This window comes from Mustela putorius, unplaced genomic scaffold (genome assembly GCF_011764305.1).
Source record: "Mustela putorius furo isolate JIRA1106 unplaced genomic scaffold, ASM1176430v1.1 tig00003987_pilon_pilon_pilon, whole genome shotgun sequence".
NCBI lineage: Eukaryota > Metazoa > Chordata > Mammalia > Carnivora > Mustelidae > Mustela > Mustela putorius.
Window position 1 is genome coordinate 52,109 of NW_025422126.1, and position 23,013 is coordinate 75,121.

General features: G+C 38.1%; 2 protein-coding genes and 1 pseudogene across 2 annotated transcripts; 1 reads left to right on the top strand and 2 right to left on the bottom strand.

Moving 5' to 3' along the window:
• Positions 1-9,937: 9,937 nt before the first annotated feature.
• LOC101689995 (olfactory receptor 52E8) lies at positions 9,938-10,888 on the bottom strand. The gene has a single exon (XM_004779045.2). The coding sequence runs from the start codon at positions 10,880-10,882 to the stop codon at positions 9,938-9,940; it is 945 nt and encodes a 314-aa protein (XP_004779102.2). The 5' UTR covers positions 10,883-10,888.
• Positions 10,889-17,276: 6,388 nt separating this feature from the next.
• Positions 17,277-18,227, bottom strand: LOC123389590 (annotated as a pseudogene).
• Positions 18,228-21,601: 3,374 nt separating this feature from the next.
• Positions 21,602-22,532, top strand: LOC101673864 (olfactory receptor 52E8). Its single transcript, XM_013049241.2, is given in 4 exon segments — positions 21,602-21,816; positions 21,818-21,918; positions 21,921-22,449; positions 22,451-22,532. Coding segments are annotated over 4 exon segments (927 nt in total).
• The last annotated feature ends 481 nt before the right edge of the window (positions 22,533-23,013 follow it).

Genomic DNA, 23,013 nt, shown 5'->3' on the forward strand with positions numbered 1-23,013 from the left:
AAAAAAAAAAAAAAAGAACAAGAGGCAGTACCAGAGGCTAGGGACCTAATCAATACAGATATTGGTAATATGTCAGATATAGAGTTCAGAATGACGATTCTCAAGGTACTAGATGGGCTTGAAAAAGGCATGGAAGATATTAGAGAAACCCTCTCGGGAGATATAAAAGCCCTTTCTGGAGAAATAAAAGAACTAAAATCTGACCAAGTTGAAATCAAGGGAGCTATTAATGAGGTGCAGTCAGGGATGGAGGCTCTAACTAGTAGGATAAATGAGGCAGAAGAAAGAATTAGTGATAATAGAAGACCAAATGAAAGGGAATAAAGAAGCTAAGCAAAAGAGGTGCAAATAGCTACTGAACCATGAGGGGAGAATTTGAGAGATGGGTGACACCATAGGACGAAACACCATTGGAATAGTTGGGATTCCAGAAGAGAAGGGAAGAGAGAGGGGAGCAGAGGGTATATTGGAAAGAATTATTGGAAAGAATTTCCCTGGTATGGCAAAGGGAACAAGCATCAAGATCCAGGAGGTGCAGAGAACTCCCCCCCCCCCAAAATCATCAAGAATAGGTCCACATCCCGTCACCTAACAGTAAAATTTACAAGTCTTAGTGACAGAGAAAATCCTGAAAGCAGCCCAGAAAAAGAAGTCTGTAACATACAATGGTAAAAATATTAGGTTGGCAGCAGACTTATCCACAGAGACCTGGCAGGCCAGAAATAACTGGCATGATATACTCAGAAGACTAAACAAGAAAAACATGCAGCCAAGAATACTGTATTCAGCTGGGCTATAATTGAAAATAGAGGGAGAGATAAAAGGCTTCCAGGACAAACAAAAACTGAAAGAATTTGTGAACACCAGACCAGCTCTACAGGAAATCTTGAAAGGGGTCTTCTAAGCAAAGAGAGAGCCTACAAGTGGTAGATCAGAAAGGAACAGAGACAATATACAGTAACACTCACCTTATAGGCAGTACAATGGCACTAAATTCATGTCTCTCAATAGTTACCCTGAATGTTAATGGGCTAAATGCCCTAGTCAGAGGACACAGGGTATCAGAATGGATAAAAAAACAAAACCCAACTATGTGTTGCCTACAATAAACTCATTTCAGACCCAAAGACACCTCCAGATTTAAAGTGAAGGTGTGGAAACAATTTACCATGCTAATGGACATCAGAAGAGAGCAGGAAGGCAATCCTTATATAAGATCAATTAGATTTTAAGCCAGAGACTATAATAAGAGATGAGGAAGGACACTATATCATACTCAAGGGATCTGTCCAACAAGAAGATCTAACAATTTTAAATATCTGTGCCCCTAATGTGGGAGCAGCCAACTATATAAACAAATTAGTAACAAAATCAAAGAAACAAATCAACAATAATACAATAATAGTAGGGGACTTTAACACTCCCCTCACTGAAATGGACAGATCATCCAAGCAAAAGATCAAAAAGGAAATAAAGGCCCTAAATGACACACTGGACCAGATGGACATCACAGATATATTCAGAACATTTCATCCCAAAGCAAGAGAATACACATTATTCTCTAGTGCACATGGAACATTCTCCAAAAAAAATCACATCCTGGGTCCTAAATCAGGTCTCAACTGGTATCAAAATATTGGGATAATTCCCTGCATATTTTCAGACCACAACGCTCTGAAGCTAGAACTCAACCACAAGAGGAAATTTGGAAAGAACGCAAATACATGGAGACTAAACAGCATCCTTCTAAAGAATGAATGGGTCAACCAGGAAATTAAAGAATTGAAAAAATTCATGGGAACAGATGATAATGAAAACACAACAGTTCAATATCTGTGGGACAAGGCAAAGGCAGTTCTGAGAGGAAAATATATAGTGATATAAGCCTTTTTCAAGAAACAAGAAAGGTCTCAAATACACAACCTAACCCTACACCTAAAGGAGCTGGAGAAAGAACAAGAAAGAAAGCCTAAACCCAACAGGAGAAGAGAAATCATAAAGATCAGAGAAGAAATCAATGAAATAGAAACAAACAAACAAAAAATAGAACAAATCAATGTAACTAGGAGCTGGTTCTATGAAAGAATTAATAAGATTGACAAACCCCTGGCCAGACTTATCAAAAAGAAAAGAGAAAGGACCCAAATAAATGAAATCATGAATAAAATAGGAGAGATCACAACTAACACCAAAGAAATACTGACAATTATAAGAACATACTATGAGCACCAAAGAAATACAGACAATTATAAGAACGTACTATGAGCAACTCGATGCCAACAAACTTGACAATCTGGAAAAAATGGATGCATTCCTAGAGACATATAAACTACCACAACTGAACCAGGAAGAAATAGAAAACCTGAATGGACCCATAACCAGTAAGGAGATTGAAACAGTCATCAAAAATCTCCAAACAAACAAAAGCCCAGGGCCAGATGGCTTCCCAGGGGAATTCTACCAAACATTTAAAGAAGAACTAATTCCTATTCTCCAGAAACTGTTCAAAAAAAAAAAAAAATAGAAATGGAAGGAAAACTTCCAAACTCATTTTATGAGGCCAGCATCACCTTGATCCCAAAACCAGACAAGGATCCCATCAAAAAAGAGAACTACAGACCATTATCCTGATGAACACAGATGTGAAAATTCTTACCAAAATACTAGCCAATAGGATTCAACAGTACATTAAAATGATTATTCACCTCTTTATCTTGATTAACAGTTTTCTTATGTAATTGGCTGCTCCCAAATTGGGGGCATAGATATTTACAATAATTAGATCATCTTTGTGGATAGGCCCTTTAAGAATGATGTAGTGTCCTTCTGTATCTCTGACTACAGTCTTTAGTTTAAAATCTAATTTATCTGATATGAAAATCGCTACCACAGCCTTCTTTTGAGGCCCATTGGCATGAAAGATGCTTCTCCATCCCTTCATTTTCAGTCTGGGTGTATCTTTAGGTTCAAAATGGGTCTCTTGTAGACAACATATGGATGGGTCCTGTCGTTTTATCCAATCTCCAACCCTGTGCGATTTTATGGGCGCATTTAGGCCATTCACATTGATAGATATGTTTTTACTGACATCGTGTTACCTTTGAAGTCTTTTCTTTCTGTAGATTGTCTTTTTATTTCTGTTCAATGCTATTCTTAGTATTTTTCCTCTTTTATAGAACCCCCCCTTAATATTTCCTGCAGTGTCAGCTTGGTGGTTGCATAGTCTTTTAAGCCTTGCCAGTCTTGGAAACTCTTTATCTCTCCATCCATTTTGAATGTCAGTCTTGCTGGATAAAGTATTCATGGCTGCATGTTCTTCTCATTTAGTGCCCTGAATATATCTTGCCAGCCCTTTCTGGCTTGCCAGGTCTCTGTGGACAGGTCTGATGTTATTCTGATGAGCTTCCCTCTGTAGGTAAGGAGCCTCTTTGTCCTAGCGGCTTTTAAGAGATTATACCTACAATTATGATTCCTCAATTTGACTACCAGGTGCCTTTTTTTTTTTTTTTTTTTTTTGGAATGTAGAATATTGGGTGGAGACCTTTCAGCCTCTAGTACATGAACGCTGGTTCCATTCGCAAGATTGGGAAAATTTTCATGAAGAACTTGTTCCACTATACCTTTTAGACTTCTTTCTTTCTCCTCCCTTCAGGGATTCCAATAATTCTGATGTTGGAACGTTTCATGGCATCATTTATTTCTCTGATTCTGTTTTTGTGGTTTATAAGCTGTTTGTTCCAGGTTTCCTCCTGATCCTTTCTCTCTATCTGTTTGTCTTCCAGATCACTAATTCTATCTTCTGTCTCAGTTACCCTAGCTTTGAGAGAATTCAGATTAGATTGGAACTCATTGAGAGCATTGGGAACCTCAGCCCTGGTAGCTTTTAACTCTGCCCTAACATTTTGAATATCCTCTCTGGCTGCTTTCAGCTCAGCCTTAATCAATTCCGTTTGGTCATCCATGGCTTTCTCCAACCTACCTATTGCCTGGATAATTGTTAGCCTGAATCCTCTTTCCAACATATTGTCTATATTGATAGCCTTTAGCTCTGTTGCTGAAGGTCCATCCTCTGTATTTTTCTTCTGTTGGGCATTTCTTCTCCTAGTCATTTTGGTGGGAGATTACTGAACAGATGTAGCTGGGTGTATCAACCATGGTGCAGTCAAGGTGCACCCTGGAACACTTCTGAGTAATCAGGATTCTCCACCCATATGAGAGACAAAAGAAAAAAAAAAAAAAAAAGAGAGAAAGAGAGAGAGACAGGAAAGAAAGGGAAGATGAAAGAGAAGGTTCAGCCCAAATGTGCCCCAAGTTAAGATTTATGAAGTATACACACAAAAACAGACAAACACAAAGACTGATAAAAGTATATGACAAGAGAAATATAAATATATGCAAATAAAGGAAGAACCTCATCAAAAAGAACCCCAGTGTAAGATTTATACACTATCAAGACAAACACAAAAACACAGAAACAATGGTAGAAGAAAAAGATGGGAAAGTGGTTATAAATTCTCAGGGTGGGTGAGGAAGGTTATTTTGATTCTTCCTGGATGTATCTTGATATCTTTGTTAAATGACTCAACTTTCCTAAGATAAAGGGGGATTAAAAATTGGTTTACCTATAGGGGTAGTATTGATTGGGGAAAGGGGATTACTTTGAAGTTTAACTCTATATGAATATTAGAAAATAAAAATAGAAAAGGAATGAACTACACTAAACTAAACTAAAATTAAAAAAAAAAAGAAATTCAAAAAATAGAAATGCAAGAGAAAAACACAGGTGTATGTATCAAAAAGTTCAAGTTAGAAAACTATTATGGAATTTGATGTACTGGACAGCTTACTGTGATGGTAAATAGGTTAAAAAATTATCTATATTAAAAAAAATGAGCGAGAATAGTGGGAACAAATTAAAAATAAAAGTTGTCCTATGAAGTAGTGGTGGTGGTTCTCTCATAGTCTTTTTTTTTTTTTTCTTTCCTGGTTGGTTTTCTGGGGGAGGGGCCTGCCACATGGGTGGCACATCAATGATGTTCCCTGAGTTAAGTCCTCCAGTCCCCCTCAAGGGAGTGGGCTCTGAGGAAACTGTTTTTTTCAGGCTTTTGTTCTCTGGAGGTTTTTATGTTTGCTCACTTTTTTTTTTTTTTCCTCTCACCTTGACTGCTTTTGATGGTTTTTGTAGGTTTAGAGGAAGCAAACTGCACCCTGACCTCCCTCTCAGAGAGAAGCCTCAGTCTGTTCTTCTTTGGGTGTTGCAGACCCCATATAAATTTCCCCTTGGCCTCTGGTAGAGCAGGTTCTGAGTCGTGGTCCCTGGGGATGCAGGATCTTCTGCTTGTACCCAAAACCAGGGCAGCAGCAGTTGTCTGGGCAGCTCCAGACTGCCAGAGAGGTTCCAAGCAGTGATTGCACACTGAGATTTTCCCGCTGGCCTGGTCTTTCTGGGTCTACGAGCGCCCGGCTTGAGCGCACCTCTTTCAGGGGAGGCTGTGGGTCGCGGGCGCATCCCAGGCTCTGAGAATGGGCTCAGGTTTGAAAGCACCAGGCTGGGCCTTCATGCACCTCTCTCAGGGGGAGAGTTTGGGGCCTGAGTCTTAGGCTTTGAAACAATGGCATGGGTCACAGAGCGCCAGCTGGGCCTTTGTACCTCTCTCAGGGGAGGATGAGGGACATGTGCATCTCAGGCTCTGTAGCATGGCTCGCACGTTCTGCTGTCTGGCATGGCTCCCAGCCCCTCACAGGAGCCAGATGCCACGCAATCTCGTGCATGCTGGTGGCTTAGGGACCAAGACCTGGTTTCTCTGCCGCACTATCTCTGGCTCAGCACCAGGGGATGCTGTCCTGGGACCTGGGACTTAAGCCCCTGTCCCTAGCCGCCCCAATTCCCACAATTTCCCCCCCCCCCCGCGATCCTTTGTTCTTTTGGAGTGCTTACAACCAGTCTCCAAGTTAATGTTGGTACCCAGATGCAGGGCACTCTCACTCGTATTAGGGGTATTACTTTCCAACCAGTCACCTCTGGTGGCTCCCTCCCCCTTTTGTTTATCTTCCAATATCATTCTGCCGTTCCCACTCTGCTTTACCTGCCCACTGGCATCTTCTGCCCCTGTAGAGATCCAAATGTGTATAATTCTGATTTCAGGCTAATTTCATAGGTGATCGGAGTTCTTTGGTAAATAATCAGCTCACTTTAGGGTACAGGTTGAAAAGGCGCCTCCTCCTACTTCCCTGCCATCTTGTCCCCAGGGCATGAGAAGTTTTGATAATAATCCAAACATTTCTGGTAGTCTAGAAGGCTGTCTGTGTACTTGGGAGAGTCAAGAGAAGGTCCTAGTGGAGTACCTGGTTGGTTTAGTTGGTTAGCATCTGACTTCAGCTCATGTTGTGATCTCTGGCTCCTGTGTTGGAGCCCTGGATCAGGCTCCTTGCTCACTGCTTGTCTAGTTCTATCATTTCTTTATCAAGGATTTATCATTTTCATTGCACAAATTTTGGTTAAATGTGCTTCTGAGTATATTATTCTTTTAATGTTAGTATAAAGGGAATTGTTTTTTACTTTTTGTATTTCCCATTGAGAGTATATAGAAATATGGGGCGCCTGGGTGGCTCAGTGGGTTAAGCCTCTGCCTTCAGCTCAGGTCATGATCTCAGGGTACTGGGATCGAGCCCCACATTAGGCTCTCTGCTCAGCAGGGAGCCTGTTTCCTCCTCTCTCTCTCTGCCTGCCTCTCTGCCTGCTTGTGAGCTCTTTCTGCCAAATAAATAAATAAAATCTTAAAAAGAAAAAGAAAAGAAATATATTTATTGGTTTTGTGTGTTTCCTTATTTCTTGCAATTTTGCTGAATATTTTATTATAGATAAATATGAATATGTTAATGTGGCCATTCATTCTAATGGGTTTTTTGTACATATTGATAATTGCTCTGGCTAGAACTTTCAGTACTATGTTGAATACCAAGAATGAGAACAAGCATTCTTGTCCTGTTCCTAATCTTAGGGGAAAACTATTCAGCTGAATACATTAGCTGTGGAATTTTCATAAATGTCCTTTATGGTCCTAGTTTGCTGAGCATTTTATTATGAAAGGGTGCCCTGTGCTCTTTAAAATATACTGACACTACACTCATTAAAAAGTGTCTGATTCTTCTCTCTCTGAGTTTGAGGAGGCAGATGGCTGTTTAAAACAATACAGTATGGTGAAGGCAGTGCTATGTAATTTGTCAGAATTGGTTTTAATAGACCATGCAAGTTCCATCTTATACTACTGGGAAAACTACTTGTTTGGGCCTTTGAAAGGAAGTTGATCCTTAGACCACCATACTGAAGAAACCACATGTAGATTCTCTGGACAAGAGTCCTAGATGAGCCCTCCAACTATCCTGGCCTAGAGGCCAGACATACATGAGAGTTGAAATTACTTGAAAACCCACTAGTTCCAGCTACCAGGCATATGGGTCACTTTCAGAAATCTGAATGATTACATCTGAGGTCCTAAACAGTATGAAGCAGGGAACAGCCTGAGCTTAACCTTTCTGAGTTCCCAGTCAATAAAACTTATGAGATGAGTTAGCTTATTTCTTTTTTTTTTTATTTTTTATAAACATATAATATATTTTTACCCCCAGAGGTACAGGTTTGTGAATCGCCAGGTTACACACTTCACAGCACTCACCATAGCACATACCCTCCCCTATGTCCATAACCCCACCCCCCTTCTCCCAACCACCCTCTCCCCAGCAACATGGGGGGTTAAGGGGGTAAGAGAAGAATAAGTGAAACAAGAGTTAGCTTATTTCATGCCTTCACGCCTCTAAACAGAAAGTTGATTAAACAGTAATAAGTAACCAAGCCCCTTTGTCTCATGTGAGACAAGGAAATGGAAAATGATATAAAAGCAGTATTTTAAAGGATTTCTGCTACATATTTATTTTTATAAAATTATAGAAAGACTAATTTCATTTAAAAAAAACATAATCTCATTCAAACTACATGGTTTCCTTTACTATGCAAAATTTTTTTATTTGATTTATTTTCTCTTAGGAGACATATATAGAAAATTGTTGTTATAGCCAATGTCAAAGAAATTACTGCCTATGATCTTGTCTAAGAGTTTTTGGGCTTTAATTTTCACATTTAGGTGTTCATCCACTTTGAGTTTATTTTTGTGTATGGTGTCAGAAAGTGGTCCAGTCTCATTCTTTTGTATTATTTTTTCAAACTTCCCAGCACCATTTATTTAAGCAAGCAAAAGAAACAATCAATAAAACAAAAAGGCAACCTACTGGATGGGATGCAAATGACATATCCCATAAGAGTTTAATATCCAAAATATATAAAAAAGTTATACAACTCAACACATACACACACAAAAATTCAATTTAAAAATGGGCAGAAAATACAGACATTTATCCAAAGAAGAACACATACAAATGGACAATAACCACATGAAAAGATACTCACCATCACTAATCATTAGAGACATGCAAATGAAAAGCAGAATGAGATATCACCTCACAACCTCGAGAATGGTTAGAATCAACAACACAGGAAACAATAGGTACCACAAATTCTTTATCCATTAATAAATTGATGGACATTTGGGCTCTTTCCATAATTTGGTTACTGTAGATAATGCTGCTATAAACATCAAGGTGCCTGTATCACAGAAATAGACTCTTATCTATAGAGAACAAACTAATGGTTACCAAAAGGTAGATGGGTAGGGGAATGGGCTAAATAGGTTATGGGGAGTAAGTAGCAGGGCACAGTTTGTTGTATGGACATGTTAAATCACTATATTGTACACCTGAAACAAATATTACAATGTATATTAAATAATTGGAATTTAAGTAAAAACTTTAAAATTAAAAATAAAATTATCAAGAAAAGATATAAGCAAACTAGCATGCTGGGCCCATAAGTATTTGTAAACTTTGTCTAGTAGCATGTAGGAGTAGCTTTATGCTTAACTCATTAAAACTGCAGTGGAAATTTTTAAAAAGTCCAGACAGAAATATAAAACAAACAGAAACCAGTAAAAAACAAAAACAAAACAAAACAAAACAAAACAAAAATGCAAAGTGAAAATATGAAGCATGAAACAAAAATGTTGAAAATACATTAAAAAAATAAATATATTTGTCAACTTGTTTCAAACAGCTTCTGAGATGGAGAGTTTCATACAGAAGATACACTGAGAAGTACTCTCAGGAAATACACCTTTAAGTAAGTTTGTATAGGACAGAGAGAGAGGCTGATGTTCAACACTATGGTTTTAATATTCATATCCATAGTGATGAATTATAAAGCATTTTAAGGTACTTACTGACTCGTTATTTATGTTTTTAATAAATTTATGTATTTTTTATTTAAAGCAAGTAATTTGACACTTATAATTGAATTACAAAAGTTATTAGTATATTTTTTTACAAGCCCTTTACCATCCACAAGAGGTGTAAATATTTTCTCCCATCTTATGGCTTCCTTTTTCATTCTATTGCTAGTATCTTTCAAAGAAAAATATATATATACATATTATTTTAATTTTAGTGAGGTCCAATCAATCATTTAAAAATATTTCTTACTTTTGTTGTCAGATCTAAAATTTTATGAGAGCAATATTACAAACAATTTTAATTTTGGTTTTTGTACTTTAGCTCTCTGGTCCATTATAGGTTAATTTTTCTATGGTGCAAAGTAAGGATCTAAAGTAATCTTTTTGCATGTGGATATCCAATTGTCCCAATCTGATATTATCAACCTATATATTATTAACTTTAAATATAAAACCTGCCATTCAATGATAATGATATTGCTCTCAACACCCCTGCTCATTTTTTCCTCTTTACTACTGGGTTAGACATAAGGTAACTCTACTTTTTATAATGCAGGAAACATGAAATCTAACACAGACCTTTCAAGATCTCTGACTGGTTAGCTCTCTGTCTTGTTGAGGAAAACCCTCAGGACTCGCTCCCTAATCTGCTTGGTCCGGACTCCATAGATTACAGGATTCAGGGCCGGTGGAACAACCACATATAGGTTGGCCAAAAAAATGTGGATATATTGAGGAATATTGTGGCCAAATCGGTGTGTCAAGAAAGAGAAAAATGCTGGTGTGAAAAAAGCTAAGATAACACCAATGTGGGAGCCACAGGTGTTGAGAGCTTTGAGTCGAGCCTCCCTGGAAGGCAGGCAGAACACAGCATGGAGAATCCTGACATAGGAGAGAATTATAAGCAGCACATCCAATAATAAGAGAGAAATGTTGCCAAGGCCAAACAGAATGTTCACTTTGATGCTGGCACAGGCCAGACGGGCAATGCCCATGTGTTCACAGTAGGTATGAGGGATGATACGGTGGCCACAGAAGGGCAGCCTCAGGAGGAGAACCACCAGTGGGGCCACCATGTACAGGCTCCGCAGAATAGCAATGGCTCCAATAATACAGATAATTTTGCTGGTGAGGATCATGGTATACTGAAGGGGTTTACAAATGGCTATGTAGCGGTCAAAGGCCATGGCCACCAACACAATGCTCTCCATGACAGTGAAGAAATGGATGAAGAACATCTGGGAAAGGCAGCCTTCAAAAGATATATCCCTGATCCTGAACCAGAAGATGCCCAGCATTTTGGGGATGGTGGCTGTGGACAAACCCAGGTCGATGGAGTCCAACATGGCCAGAAAGTAGTACATGGGCTCATGGAGACTCTGTTCAGTCTGGATCACAAACAGGACAGCAGCATTCCCCAGGAGTGCAACAAGATATACAAAGAAAAAGGGAAATCCAATCCAAATGTGCACACCTTCCAAACCTGGGATACCCAAGAGGAGGAATGAAGAAGGATGGAACTGGGTGTCATTAAGTATAGCCATTCTTTCTGCCACAATTTTTGCACACTTCTGTTGTGGATGCAATTATTAACTTCACATTAGTGAATTTTTCTCCTCTTCTCCCTAAGTCCAGATTTCTGATAAAATGCAAAAGAACATTTTTTTAAACTTTCTGTTATTATGTTCAATTTTGATTCCTTCATTCTAACTCAGAAAGAAGTAATTATTTTAGTCAACAGTACAATATTATATACTTTGAAATTGCTAAAAGACTATTTCTTTTAGTCTTTTAAAAAAGACTAAAAAAGAAATTGATAATTTGTAATGTGATAGGAATAAATTATGGTGGCAATCATACTGTAATATATAAATGCATCAAATCAACACACCATATACCTTGAATTTACAGAGTTTTTTATGTCAGTTATAACTACATTTTTTTGAAAAAGGAAAGAAGATTAAAGACACTCCTCGCTTTGTGTAATCCTCTCCTGAAAATCGAATGGTACCAGAAGCAGAACCAGCCTTAATCTGCTGCCACTGTCCCTAATAAGAAAACTGACATAAAGACAAGAGGTACAGTTTAAATTCAAACTCTGGAGTGTAACCAGAAATAAATGAGAAAGATTAAATTCCATAGTCTGTGTATCTGATCATGTTCCACATATTTTTACTTAATGTGTATAGTGCTTTGTTTGGTGTTTGTAATCCCAGTCATTCCCCTATTAGGGAATCTAAAAACCCCAAAATGTAGTGTACATAAATCCTCTGTGTTCATATGCATGTTGACACCATGTTGTGTGTATATTTGTGTTTATACATTTCTATGGGCACTTGTGAATACTAAGTGGTCTTGTTCTTAGAGCAGAAGAAACAATTTATCTTTGTTTATTCATATGCATGAAAAAAACTCCACCACATAAAAGTTGTCAATTTAAGAAATTCTGAAATAGAGGAACTAATTAAAACGAGACAGGCCAAGAGGCACCTGGGTGACTCAGTTGGTTAAGCAGCTGCTTTTGGTTCAGGTCATGATCTTAGGGTCTTGGGATCAAGCCCAACATTGGGCTCCCTGCTCAGTTGGGAGTATGCTTCTTCCTCTCTCTCTGTCCCTCTGCCCATCCCCTGCGCTTGTATGTCCACACATGCACGTGCACTCTACCTGCCTCTCTCAAAATAAATAAATAAATAAATAAAATCTTAAAGAAGAAGAGACAGAAGAGCAAACAATTTCAGTGTCATATTTCAGAAAATAAACAACTCAGTTCCCATCAAAATTTGTTCTTGAAAAAAAAAATTACTTACCAGATTTGAAAAATAATGACTAGGAGAGGGAGATAGTTGACAAAAATATTTTACAGTTATGGTTAAACATGACTTGAGAGATTATTTTAAACTAGGTAAATTTATCATCAGGAGAGTAAATATACCCAGTAAACAAAATGTCCAGATATAGGCCACCTGGGGTAGGGGAAACTAAATATTCTGGGCAAAGTTTCAAATATATCTCTGCTTTATACCCATGGGGAGAAGGCAGGAACATCTTAGACATCGTCAAATTCAGCTCCTACCAAGAGTCTATCCTAGCTCTAATGTCTTTACTGATGTCTCCCTTAAAGTTACATTGAAAGAGGAAGTATCAAATGATTTAGTTTTATAGCACTTGTTCAGAATATGTGGGAACTCTGAACTTATTTATAATAAATTAAAAATTTAAAACAAAAAAGGAAGAAGTTCATTACTTCACAGTTTATTTGGGAAAAACTGGTCCCACAGAAAATGTAGAGCTGATTGAATGTGATGCGTGCAATTGTGCAGAAAGGTTTGATTCAACCTTAGGAATACTTGGGTTTTGGTGTAAGTCAAAACTGGCAAGCCTCCAGTAGAGAGAAATGCATATGAAGGTCAGTACACTCTATTTTAAACGCATGCCCAAGATAAATGCCTTGCTAACTATGCCATTTGAAAACTATGAAGAATAGCAGAAAATGAGAGATAATTTCATAATTGGGAAGTTCGAGAAATAGATCTCTTTATGTGTATGCATGTGTAAGTAAACTTGGTCTGCTAGGGTTAAGGAGGAGACAGTTGACATTCTCCATTTTGTGATGTGAAACTACCAGAGACAGTGTTCTGCCTTTGATTAGTGGAGAACTCTTCACAATTTATTCCATCAAATATTTAGGAGGTCCTCAATGCGCCAGCATTGATTAGGAAATATGATTACAAGTTTGAATAAAACTTGTCATAAAGCCTCAAGGAGGCCACTAAGTGTTAAGAGAGATAAAATTCCAAAGATGAAATTTAAAAATTGCATTGTAAGTGTGTGTTAGGAGTATGCACAGAATGTTGTGAGTTTGGAGGTGGAGCAAGAAAAATTCCATGAAGGAGATTATTTCTGAAGCTAAGAACTCACAGAACAATTCTTCAGCTCAAGAAGGCAATAGATTTTATTCTATATGGAGTGAAGAGCAAGGAGAAATTGAAAATACAAGCAGAGTGGCCAGTGGGGGCACAAAAAAGGACTCTGATGTCATCCTGATGACCGTATCCAGAAATTCAGTACATTGGTGACCAGATTCATAATTGTCTGGTATCTTGGTCACTCTTGGGGCTCCATACAACAGAAACTAAGAGAATAAAATAGGGCTACATCTTCTAGAAAATCAACTTATCCTACGTATTTCTGTAGAATTTTTAGGAAGGCTTGAAAATTGGTGCCTCTGAAAAAGCCTCATTTTCAGTCTGTAAACATGGGTCAAAACAACCAATCACTTACCATTCTGTAATTACACCAACATCTATTCATATCTCTTCCAATCTCTCCTGGATTTAGAAATAAAAGTGGGTCTCAGCCCCTCATTTAACCTCTCAACTCTAAGGTGCTACATGGAATTATAAACACCAATACAGCAGCCATTTCCTTCATGTGTCATCCCTTTATTCTATGTTACTCCACCAACCTCCACTATTCCCACTGTATCCACTTTCCCATTCCTGAAACTGCTGGCAGAACAAAGAGAAATGGCGGACACCTACTTTCCCATACTCGCCTAATCTTGCAGTCTCATGGCTATCCTGCTTTCATGACCCTTATTAATTTTCTCAAATGCTTCAACAATCTAGGTCTCATTTCCAAAAGAAGTATATCCTTCAGGGCCATCCATCAAGATTAATTTATTCACAAATTCATTAATTCAGAAACACTGATTAGTCATTCATCTTTTACTATTCCTGACACAGTTCTAGAAATAGAGAAAGCAAGTCCTCACCATTTTGATACTCACATTTATGCAGACATATGAAGAGTCAGAAACAATGGGTAAATTGATACACGATGCATTTGTGCATCTCTTTCCACATCTCACCTTTTAGTTTTACATGTGAGATTTTGCATGATCATAAGTATAAACACACACAGACAAAGTGTGGCCTCAGGAAGTTAGGAATATGAGTGTACACTCTCTCTCTATCTTGTTTTCATTTTCATCTTTCCTCCATCTCTCCATACTATCTTTCCATACTACCTTGCCATAAGCCCTTTCCCCATCCCTTTTGCTGTTTTTTACAATTTAATCATGATATGACTTACGTTATTCTCTAAATCTCCAAGAAACATACTGTGGTATTTTCTTGGGACATGTCTCTTATTATGCTGAATATATGAAGTTTATATTTTCTTACAGCCCCACTTCCCCTGGGATGGGGATAAATAATATCCTGGAGATCCATTCCCATGGACCTGTAACTATTGAACCTGTCTAACAGCTGCCAGGAAATACCTCTCAATGGGGTGTATCTTTATATGACCTGACTCAAATTTCATTTACTATGAGCAACCTTTTCCCTGGGCTATTACTCAAAAACAAGTAGAAATTACTTAACATTGCAGCTTCCTGAAGCAGGAATATTAGTTGGACCTAAAGAGAGACTGACATAAAAGGAAAATTTGGGAATGCATTGACCATACAGAGTTTTTCGAAGTTCTCAAATACTCCTAAACTATAAAGCCACATACATGCAATGACCATGTACATGTCCAGGAAGGACCTGAGAAATCCCTAATCTGTCATCTCTGCCTGACCTTGAAGAAATAATATTTAAAGTACAGAATACAGCTCATTATACTAGAAAATATCTGGTGCATTCAAGAAGCCATTTCCATCCCCCCAATCTCTCTCCTTCTCTGTCTCTCTCTCTCTCTCACGCGCGTGCACATGCGCGCGCGCACACACACACACACACACACACACACACACATAAGGGTTGTGTGGGGTTGTCGTTACATTGCAGAATGTAATTTTTTTCACACACAAAAAAAAAACAGAAAAATATCCCTAAGAATATAGATTTTTTAAAAATCAACAAACTACTAGCAAACGAAAGGCAACAGCATAGTAAAAGGATTATATACCATGACTAATTGTAGTTTATCTAGAAATGCAAGGTGGTTCAGGATAATCAATAAATATATTACCTAACATTAATGAAATAAAGGGAAAAGGCACATAAACCTCTCAATTGATGCAGAAAAACAAATGACAAAACCTAAAAACCTTTCAAATACTCAATAAAATAAGATTAAAAGAAAATTTCCTCAAATGATAAAGGGCATTCATTGGGGGGGAAAACAACAAACTACAGTTTGTATCATACTCAATGATGAAAGACTGAAAACATTCTCCCTAAGATCATACCAAGACAAGAATGCCCGCTTTCAACATTACTATCTAACATTGTACTGGGAGTTCTAGCTAGAGAAAGTAGGCAAGAAAAGCTCATTCAAATAAGAAAGGAAGGAGTCGGGCGCCTGGGTGGCTCAGTGGGTTAGGCCGCTGCCTTCGGCTCAGGTCATGATCTCAGGGTCCTGGGATCGAGGCCCGCATCGGGCTCTCTGCTCAGCAGGGAGCCTGCTTCCTCCTCTCTCTCTGCCTGCCTCTCTGCCTGCTTGTGATTTCTCTCTGTCAAATAAATAAATAAAATCTTTAAAAAAAAAAAAAAAAAAGAAAGGAAGGAGTAAACTATGTCTATTTATAAATGATATAATCTTATGTGAAGAATATTGTAAAGAATACACCCAAAAAATGTATTAGAGGTAATAAATAAATTCAACAAAGTTACACAATACAGTTTTAACATACAGAAACCAGATGTATTTCCATATACTAGCAATGAATAATATAAAAAAGAAATTGAGAACAAAATTCCATTTATAACACCATCAAAAATAATAACATATATAAAGGAATAAATTTAACCAAGGAAGTATGATATTTTTATATTAAAAGCTATCACATACTGCTAAAGGAGAGCAAACTCTATCCCCTTGCTATATCTGGAGTTTAGAAATGGGAATACATATTGGAAATCCACAGGATTAATAAATTATACTGAGACTGTTCTGACCTTGATATCAATACTGCTTTTGTCTTTATCATATAATGATCCTAATTTCCTTCTCGAAATTTTCTAAAATCATGAATGCAAACAGTATAGCAAACGAGGTAAATTTTAGATAGAATTCAACTGGAATTAGACACAGAACATATACAATTATTGACATCTAACATGACTTAGTGTCAAGTGAGAAAATATCATGTATCCTTGATCCTAAGCTGTAGTCTCGCACATTCTCCAAGTCACAGTTACTTAGTTTACTGGAGAAACAGTGACGATGAGATAGAAAGAGATAAAGAGAGAGGGAGAGAAGGCAGGAGGAAGAGGGAGGGAGAAAGAGTAAGGGAGAGAGGGAGGAAGGGATGGAGATGGAAGGAATCAGATTAGAAAGAAGAAAGGGAGCAAGAATGACAGCAAGAACAAGAAAGGGAGCATTAAAATGCAAATGAGTAATGACTCTGGAGAAGGAAGACAAAGCTTGAGGATTAATATGCAGAATATACATCTATGGAACAGATGTTCTTATAAACATATATTTTTATCCCCAGGGGTACAGGTCTGTGAATCACCAGGTTTACACACTTCGCAGCACTCACCAAAGCACATACCCTCCCCAATGTCAGATGTTCTTATTCAAAAATTGTCACTCAGCCATGGCTTGCACTTTATTTTCTTCATCTACAGAATGACATTGTTGGATCAGTGTCCCTTCAGGATCTAAGCTTAGCTAAAGAGAAGACACAGAGCAATGGGGAGAGTTCTCACCCTTTCCCATCAGGCATTCTACTCCCAAACAACTGCTGCCTCCAGATCACCTTCCTTTTCCATCAGTGCTTTCCCTTTGTCCAGTTACATGGGGTGGGTGAGCAGAGTGGGCAGCAAAGGTGACTTTGCCTTATCTGCCAACTCTAAAGGAATTCCAGTAACAAATAGAAGTCTGGCTACTACTACCTACTCTAAAGGAAATCTAAAACAGAGGTAAGATTATTAAAATGTGGGTGGTATGTGCCTATGTCTTCCAAGTGTTGTCACAGAACTCTTATTTCTGTACAAATATCTTCACAACCCTCTCTTGGATCTGCTTGGTCCTGACTCCATAGATGACTGGGTTCAGGGCAGGTGGGACAACCACATAGAGATTAGCCAAAAGGATGTGGATATAGCGGGGGATATTTCAACCAAAACGATGCATCATAAAAGAAAAAAATGCTGGTGTGTAAAAGCACAGCATGACACAGACATGAGAACCACAGGTATTGAGAGCCTTTAGGCGGGCGTCCTGAGAAGGGAGGCGGAAAACAGCTTGAAGGATAAGCACATAGGAGGAGGCAATCAGGATCACATCCACAATGATGTTGGAAATCACCATGAGCCCATAGATAATGTTGAACTTGATGGGTGCACAGGCCAACCGGGCAAGACCCATGTGCTCACAGTATGTATGAGGGATGATACGATGCCCACAGAAGGGCAGCCTCGGGATGAGAAACACAAACAGAGTCACCAGAATTAAGTTTCTTCCAACAACAACAGAGGCCAGAATGCCAATGGTTTTATGCGTGAGGATCATGGTGTACTGGAGGGGGTTGCAGATGGAGACAAAGCAGTCATAAGCCATGGCCACCAGGAGAACAGTCTCCATGCCTGTGAACATGTGGATAAAGAACATTTGAGCAAGGCAGCCCCCAAATCTGATCTCTTGGAGCTTGAACCAGAAAATGCCCAGCATTTTGGGGATGGTGGATGTGGACAGACCCAGATCGATCATAGACAACACGGCCAGGAAGTAGAACATGGGCTGGTGGAGACTGTGTTCGGTCTTGATCACAAAAAGAATGGGGATGTTCCCCACAAAGGCAATCAGGTACACGATACAGAATGGGAAAGCAATCCAGATGTGGACAGTTTCCAGTCCTGGGATTCCTAGCAGGTGAAAGAAGGGGGGATGGAACTGGGTGTCATTGGTGGAAGCCATGCTCTGAGCAAGAGTCACTGAATTCCTGTCAAAGTGTAGGGATCTTATTCTCTTTATGGTCTTTTTCTTATCAAGGTCCTAAGAAATGAAAAGAACTTTAATTCATATGCTAGAGGTAAGGGCAGAAGAGGTTGGTTACAAACATTAGACAGTCTCTTCTTTCCAGAGGGTAACTGAATAAAGTAGCACTCTTCATACACATTGTTGTTCTGAGATTTTTTATTGGCAATATTATCTGTGCTTAAATTAATCATAATATGAGATATTTGTAGGAACTGAAAATACTTCACACTGCAGTACATATCTACTCTCCTTCAATACCAGGTCCTCCATGATAGTCTTCTGTATGAAACATTCAGATATGATCTCTACATCTCTTGTAGTTTCATATAACATACATATTTTTCCTTTCCATTTTTCCCATTTTTTTTCAATTTTTATTATGATAGACTACACATAACATAAAATTTACTATATTTACCATTTTTAAGTCTAAGTTTCAGTCTTTTCATTTTTAAGTCTAAGTTTTCACACATGTGCCAAGGTCTGGTAACCACCATTCTACTTTGTTACTGTTAGTTTTGCCTTTTTTTTTTTTTGAGATTCCACATAAAACTGAAATCATGCAATATTTATCTATGTGACTGGCTTATTTTACTTTAGTATGATGTTCCTTAGGTTCATCCATGTTGTTGAAATGGCAGGATTTCCTTCTTTTTTAAGGCTGGATAATATCTTTTTGTATGCATAGAGTACATTTTTAAAATTTCTATCCCCAAATAGGAATTTAAGTGGGCAAAAGTAAATGTTAAGCTGTGAAATTTCTTCCCCATAGCTGTTGACTTCTGCAACCAATGAGACATATGAGACAGCAAATCTGATCTGATGCCTGGAGCTGGAAGAATGGGAAGTAATTATTTAATGCACACAGGATTTCATTCTGAAGTGATGTCATTTTATACAACTAGATAGTGGTAACAGTTGCACAGTATTGTAAATGTACTAAGTGCTGCTGAGTTGTAAACTTTAAAATGACTGAAATACTAACTTTTATGTATATTTCACAATAAAAAAAGAGTTGCTGGAGATATATATAGATATATCTAAATATCCCTATCTTCCAAAGAATTAGTACAAACATTTCATGGACTGAAAACAGAACAAGTGTTGCTGGAGATGATATAAATATAGATATAAATATAGATAGATATATTCCAAAGAATTAGTCCAAGCATTTCATAGACTGAAAACAGAATAAGGAAGAAGGAAGGAGAGAAAAAGATAAAATATTAATGATCATAAATATTGAGCGAAATAACAAAAACTGGCAATTGACTGAGTAGTGGACAGCAAGGTTCACTGAAATATCCCTAGAGTTTTCTCTTTGGCTGGTGTAATGACCAAAGGGAATCCATATTCATTTTCATTTCAATGTCTCAGACTACCTGGCACCTGAAGACTTCATTAAAAATCCCCTCAACACACACAACAACATTTTGTTAATACTTCTTAGTGTGTATTGAGGTCATATATATATATGTATATACATCTATCTATCTATCTATCTATCTATAGATAGATAGATAGATAGATAGATATATGTAAATTTCAGCATCTGAATTCAGAGTTGTTAAATGACTCCCTAAGACAGAAGATAGGGAACTTGGTAAGTTTTTTCTGATCAGTGAGTCTGCAATATATGCTTAAGATTGCAACTGGTTTCATAGAAATTGAGTTAAGACCGTGAATATTGGGGCAGGGAATGAAATGGCACAGATCACTGGTCTGGGGAGATGTAGGAAGAAGATTAAGTTGGGAAAAATTTGGAAAGGAAATATCTGCTAGGCACCGACACTTTCAGACACATAAAACCTCATCCAGCAAGAATAGAATCAGAATCCATTCCATACCACAATGCCAGTGATATTAAATGCTATTACTTTTGCTTCTTTTTCCTATACATATTACCTTCATAGTGAGTGAGATACAAAGAAAAAAAAAAGTCATAGTAGGCAATTAAGGGATTTCTGGGAGCCCTTCTAGTAGATTACTAAACTTGGGGGTAGTTTGGGAAACTTCGTGAACTGGCAGTTGATGTCAGAAGTGAAGACAGTATCAAGAACTATGCCTTCAAAATTTGCTGTGTAGCCAGCTCCAGAGCGCAGATCAGATTTAATTATCACATTTTCCTCTCAACAGCTATAGAAGTCAACAGGTTCTTCAGAAAGAACTTCATCTGGGGGACGCCTGGGTGGCTCAGTTGGTTAAGCAGCTGCCTTCGGCTCAGGTCGTGATCCCGGCATCCTGGGATCGAGTCCCACATCAGGCTCCTTGCTCCGCAGGGAGCCTGCTTCTCCCTCTGCCTCTGCCTTCCACTCTGTCTGCCTGTGCTCGCTCTCACTCGCTCTCTCTCTGACAAATAAATAAATAAAATCTTTAAAAAAAAAAAAAAAAAAAAAGAACTTCATCTGGGAAAGATTATTATTCCTCCTTGACAATTTATCTTAACTTCCTACTTGGGAATATCTTAATTTTGGATATCTGAACCCTAAGAATTTTGTGGGTCTGCTGCTATTTTCTCAGTTCTGTTCCATTGTCTCTTTTTCTTTTTCTTCTTTTAACAGTAACACTGCCATAATCATCACAGTTTTGTAGAAAATTTCAATAGATGATATGGCAAATCTTCCCAATTCTTAGCTCTGAGGTAGTTTGGTTATACTAGGTCCTTTGTTTCCCTACTCCTTATTTTTCCTTCTCCCTCCTTTCGCTATTTCAATGAACAAGTTTGCAAAGACAGATCCACATCAGTGTCACAAAATTTCACCAAATTAGTTTGGTGAAGCTTAGTTTCACCAAATTTCACATCTTGATTCTGCTGTGTATTAGTGTAGTAAGTAATGGGAAGTTAATGAACCTGTCAAAATCTCACTCTTCCATAAATGAGACACCAGCAGAACTTGTGCTATGGAACTGTGAGGGAGAACTAAATGAGATAATATTGGAAATAATGACAACCATGTCAAATTAATGATAGCCATGACTATTGTGGCACTGTTTATTATTCTCAATTTTATTATCTCTTAATATTGTTTATTTAGTTCGTTTAATTCCTCTGAACCCATAATTTCAAAAAAGACACAGTTTTAGCCTCTACCTGGCTCATTAGCTTCTCACACTTGTGGTGCACATCAGGAGTGATACTGGAATTACTTATGGAGAGCTGAAAAAGGCAAAAGAATCAGAGGTTTTTAGAAAAACTTATTTCCAAAACCAATCTTTTGTTAGGAAATATTTTTATTTTTTAATTTTTGTAGATCTCAGTTCAATGTGAATGCATTGTCCAATGGGAAACAGTAATAACTTTTGAAAATCATGCTATTGTCAGAAGAATGTCTTCTTTCAACGTCACTGACTCTCACCCTTCTTCATTCCTATTGCTGGGGATTCCAGGGTTGGAAATTGCACAAATCTGGCTTGGATTTCCCTTCTGTGTTGTGTAGCTAATTGCTCTTGTTGGAAATGTTATCATTCTAGTTGTTATCTGGATTGAACGTAGCCTTCACCAACCCATGTTCTACTTTCTGGCCATGCTGTCAGTGATTGACCTGTCTCTCTACTACCATTATCCCCAAGATGCTGGGTATCTTCTGGTTCAACCTTCAGGAGCTGTGCTTTGGGTGCTGTGTCGCTCAAGTCTTTTTTATCCACTTTTTACAGTCATGGAGAGCATTGTACTTCTTGCCATGGGTTTTGATCACTATGTGGCTATTTGCAACCCCCTCAGGTACAGTATGGTCCTCACTGACAGAGTCATTGGTGTGATTGCTGTTGTGGTAGTTCTAAGAAGCTTACGCATGGTTGTGCCCATCATTTTTCTCTTTCTGAGGCTGCCTTACTGCGGACATAGAATCATCCCTCATACCTATTGTGAGCATGTGGGAGTGGCACGTCTAGCTTGTGCCAGCATTAATGCCAATGTCTACTATGGTCTTGGGAATATTTCTATCTTGTTTCTGGATGTGATTCTCATCATTATCTCTTATGCTAAGATTTTATATGCTGTCTTCCACCTCCCCTCCCAAGATGCCCGCCTGAAGGCTCTGAATACCTGTAGCTCCCATATTTGTGTCATCTTTGCCTTCTTTGGTCCAGCTCTCTTCTCCTTTCTCACTCACCGCCTTGGTCATGGCATCCCCCAGTATATCCATATCCTTCTGGCTAATCTCTATGTAGTCATACCCTGCCCTCAACCCAGTCATTTATGGCATCAGAACCAAGCAGATCCAGCAGCGGGTACAGAGTCTGTTTGTTGAAAAATGATTGAATGAGGGGTAATTCATTCAGTTTATGAAGGCATAGAGTCTGAAAAGACAAACATTTATGATAAAATTAATATAAATTTATTTCACCAAAGTTAATTGTGTGTGTGTGTGTATGTATAATCAGAAAGGCATACTGTTTGTAGTTGTAGGAAGCATGCATGTGTCTGTCTAACTGTGTACCTGCAATGATATCCTCTATTGACCCCTGGCATAGAATATTACATACAAGAGTAAATTTGAAGGGGGAGAACTTTGATTCAGTGAAATAACTTTCTGTTAAAACTGTGTGGTGTTCTAGATATCTTACAAGTAATAAGACTTCTTTCATACAGGTGTTCAACTAGAGATCACATAGTCAATGACAGGTATTGAGTGAAATGCAAAAATGTTCTATAAGTAATAAAGTACTGCTTAAAAATAAGTAGTATAATTTTTACTAAAGACTTTGGAAGCAAAAGATGGAAATTAGACTAGACCTT

Excerpts from the sequence above, each read along its gene's own strand:
- LOC101689995 (XM_004779045.2), bottom strand. The coding sequence starts at position 10,882 with ATGGCTATACTTAATGACACCCAGTTCCATCCTTCTTCATTCCTCCTC.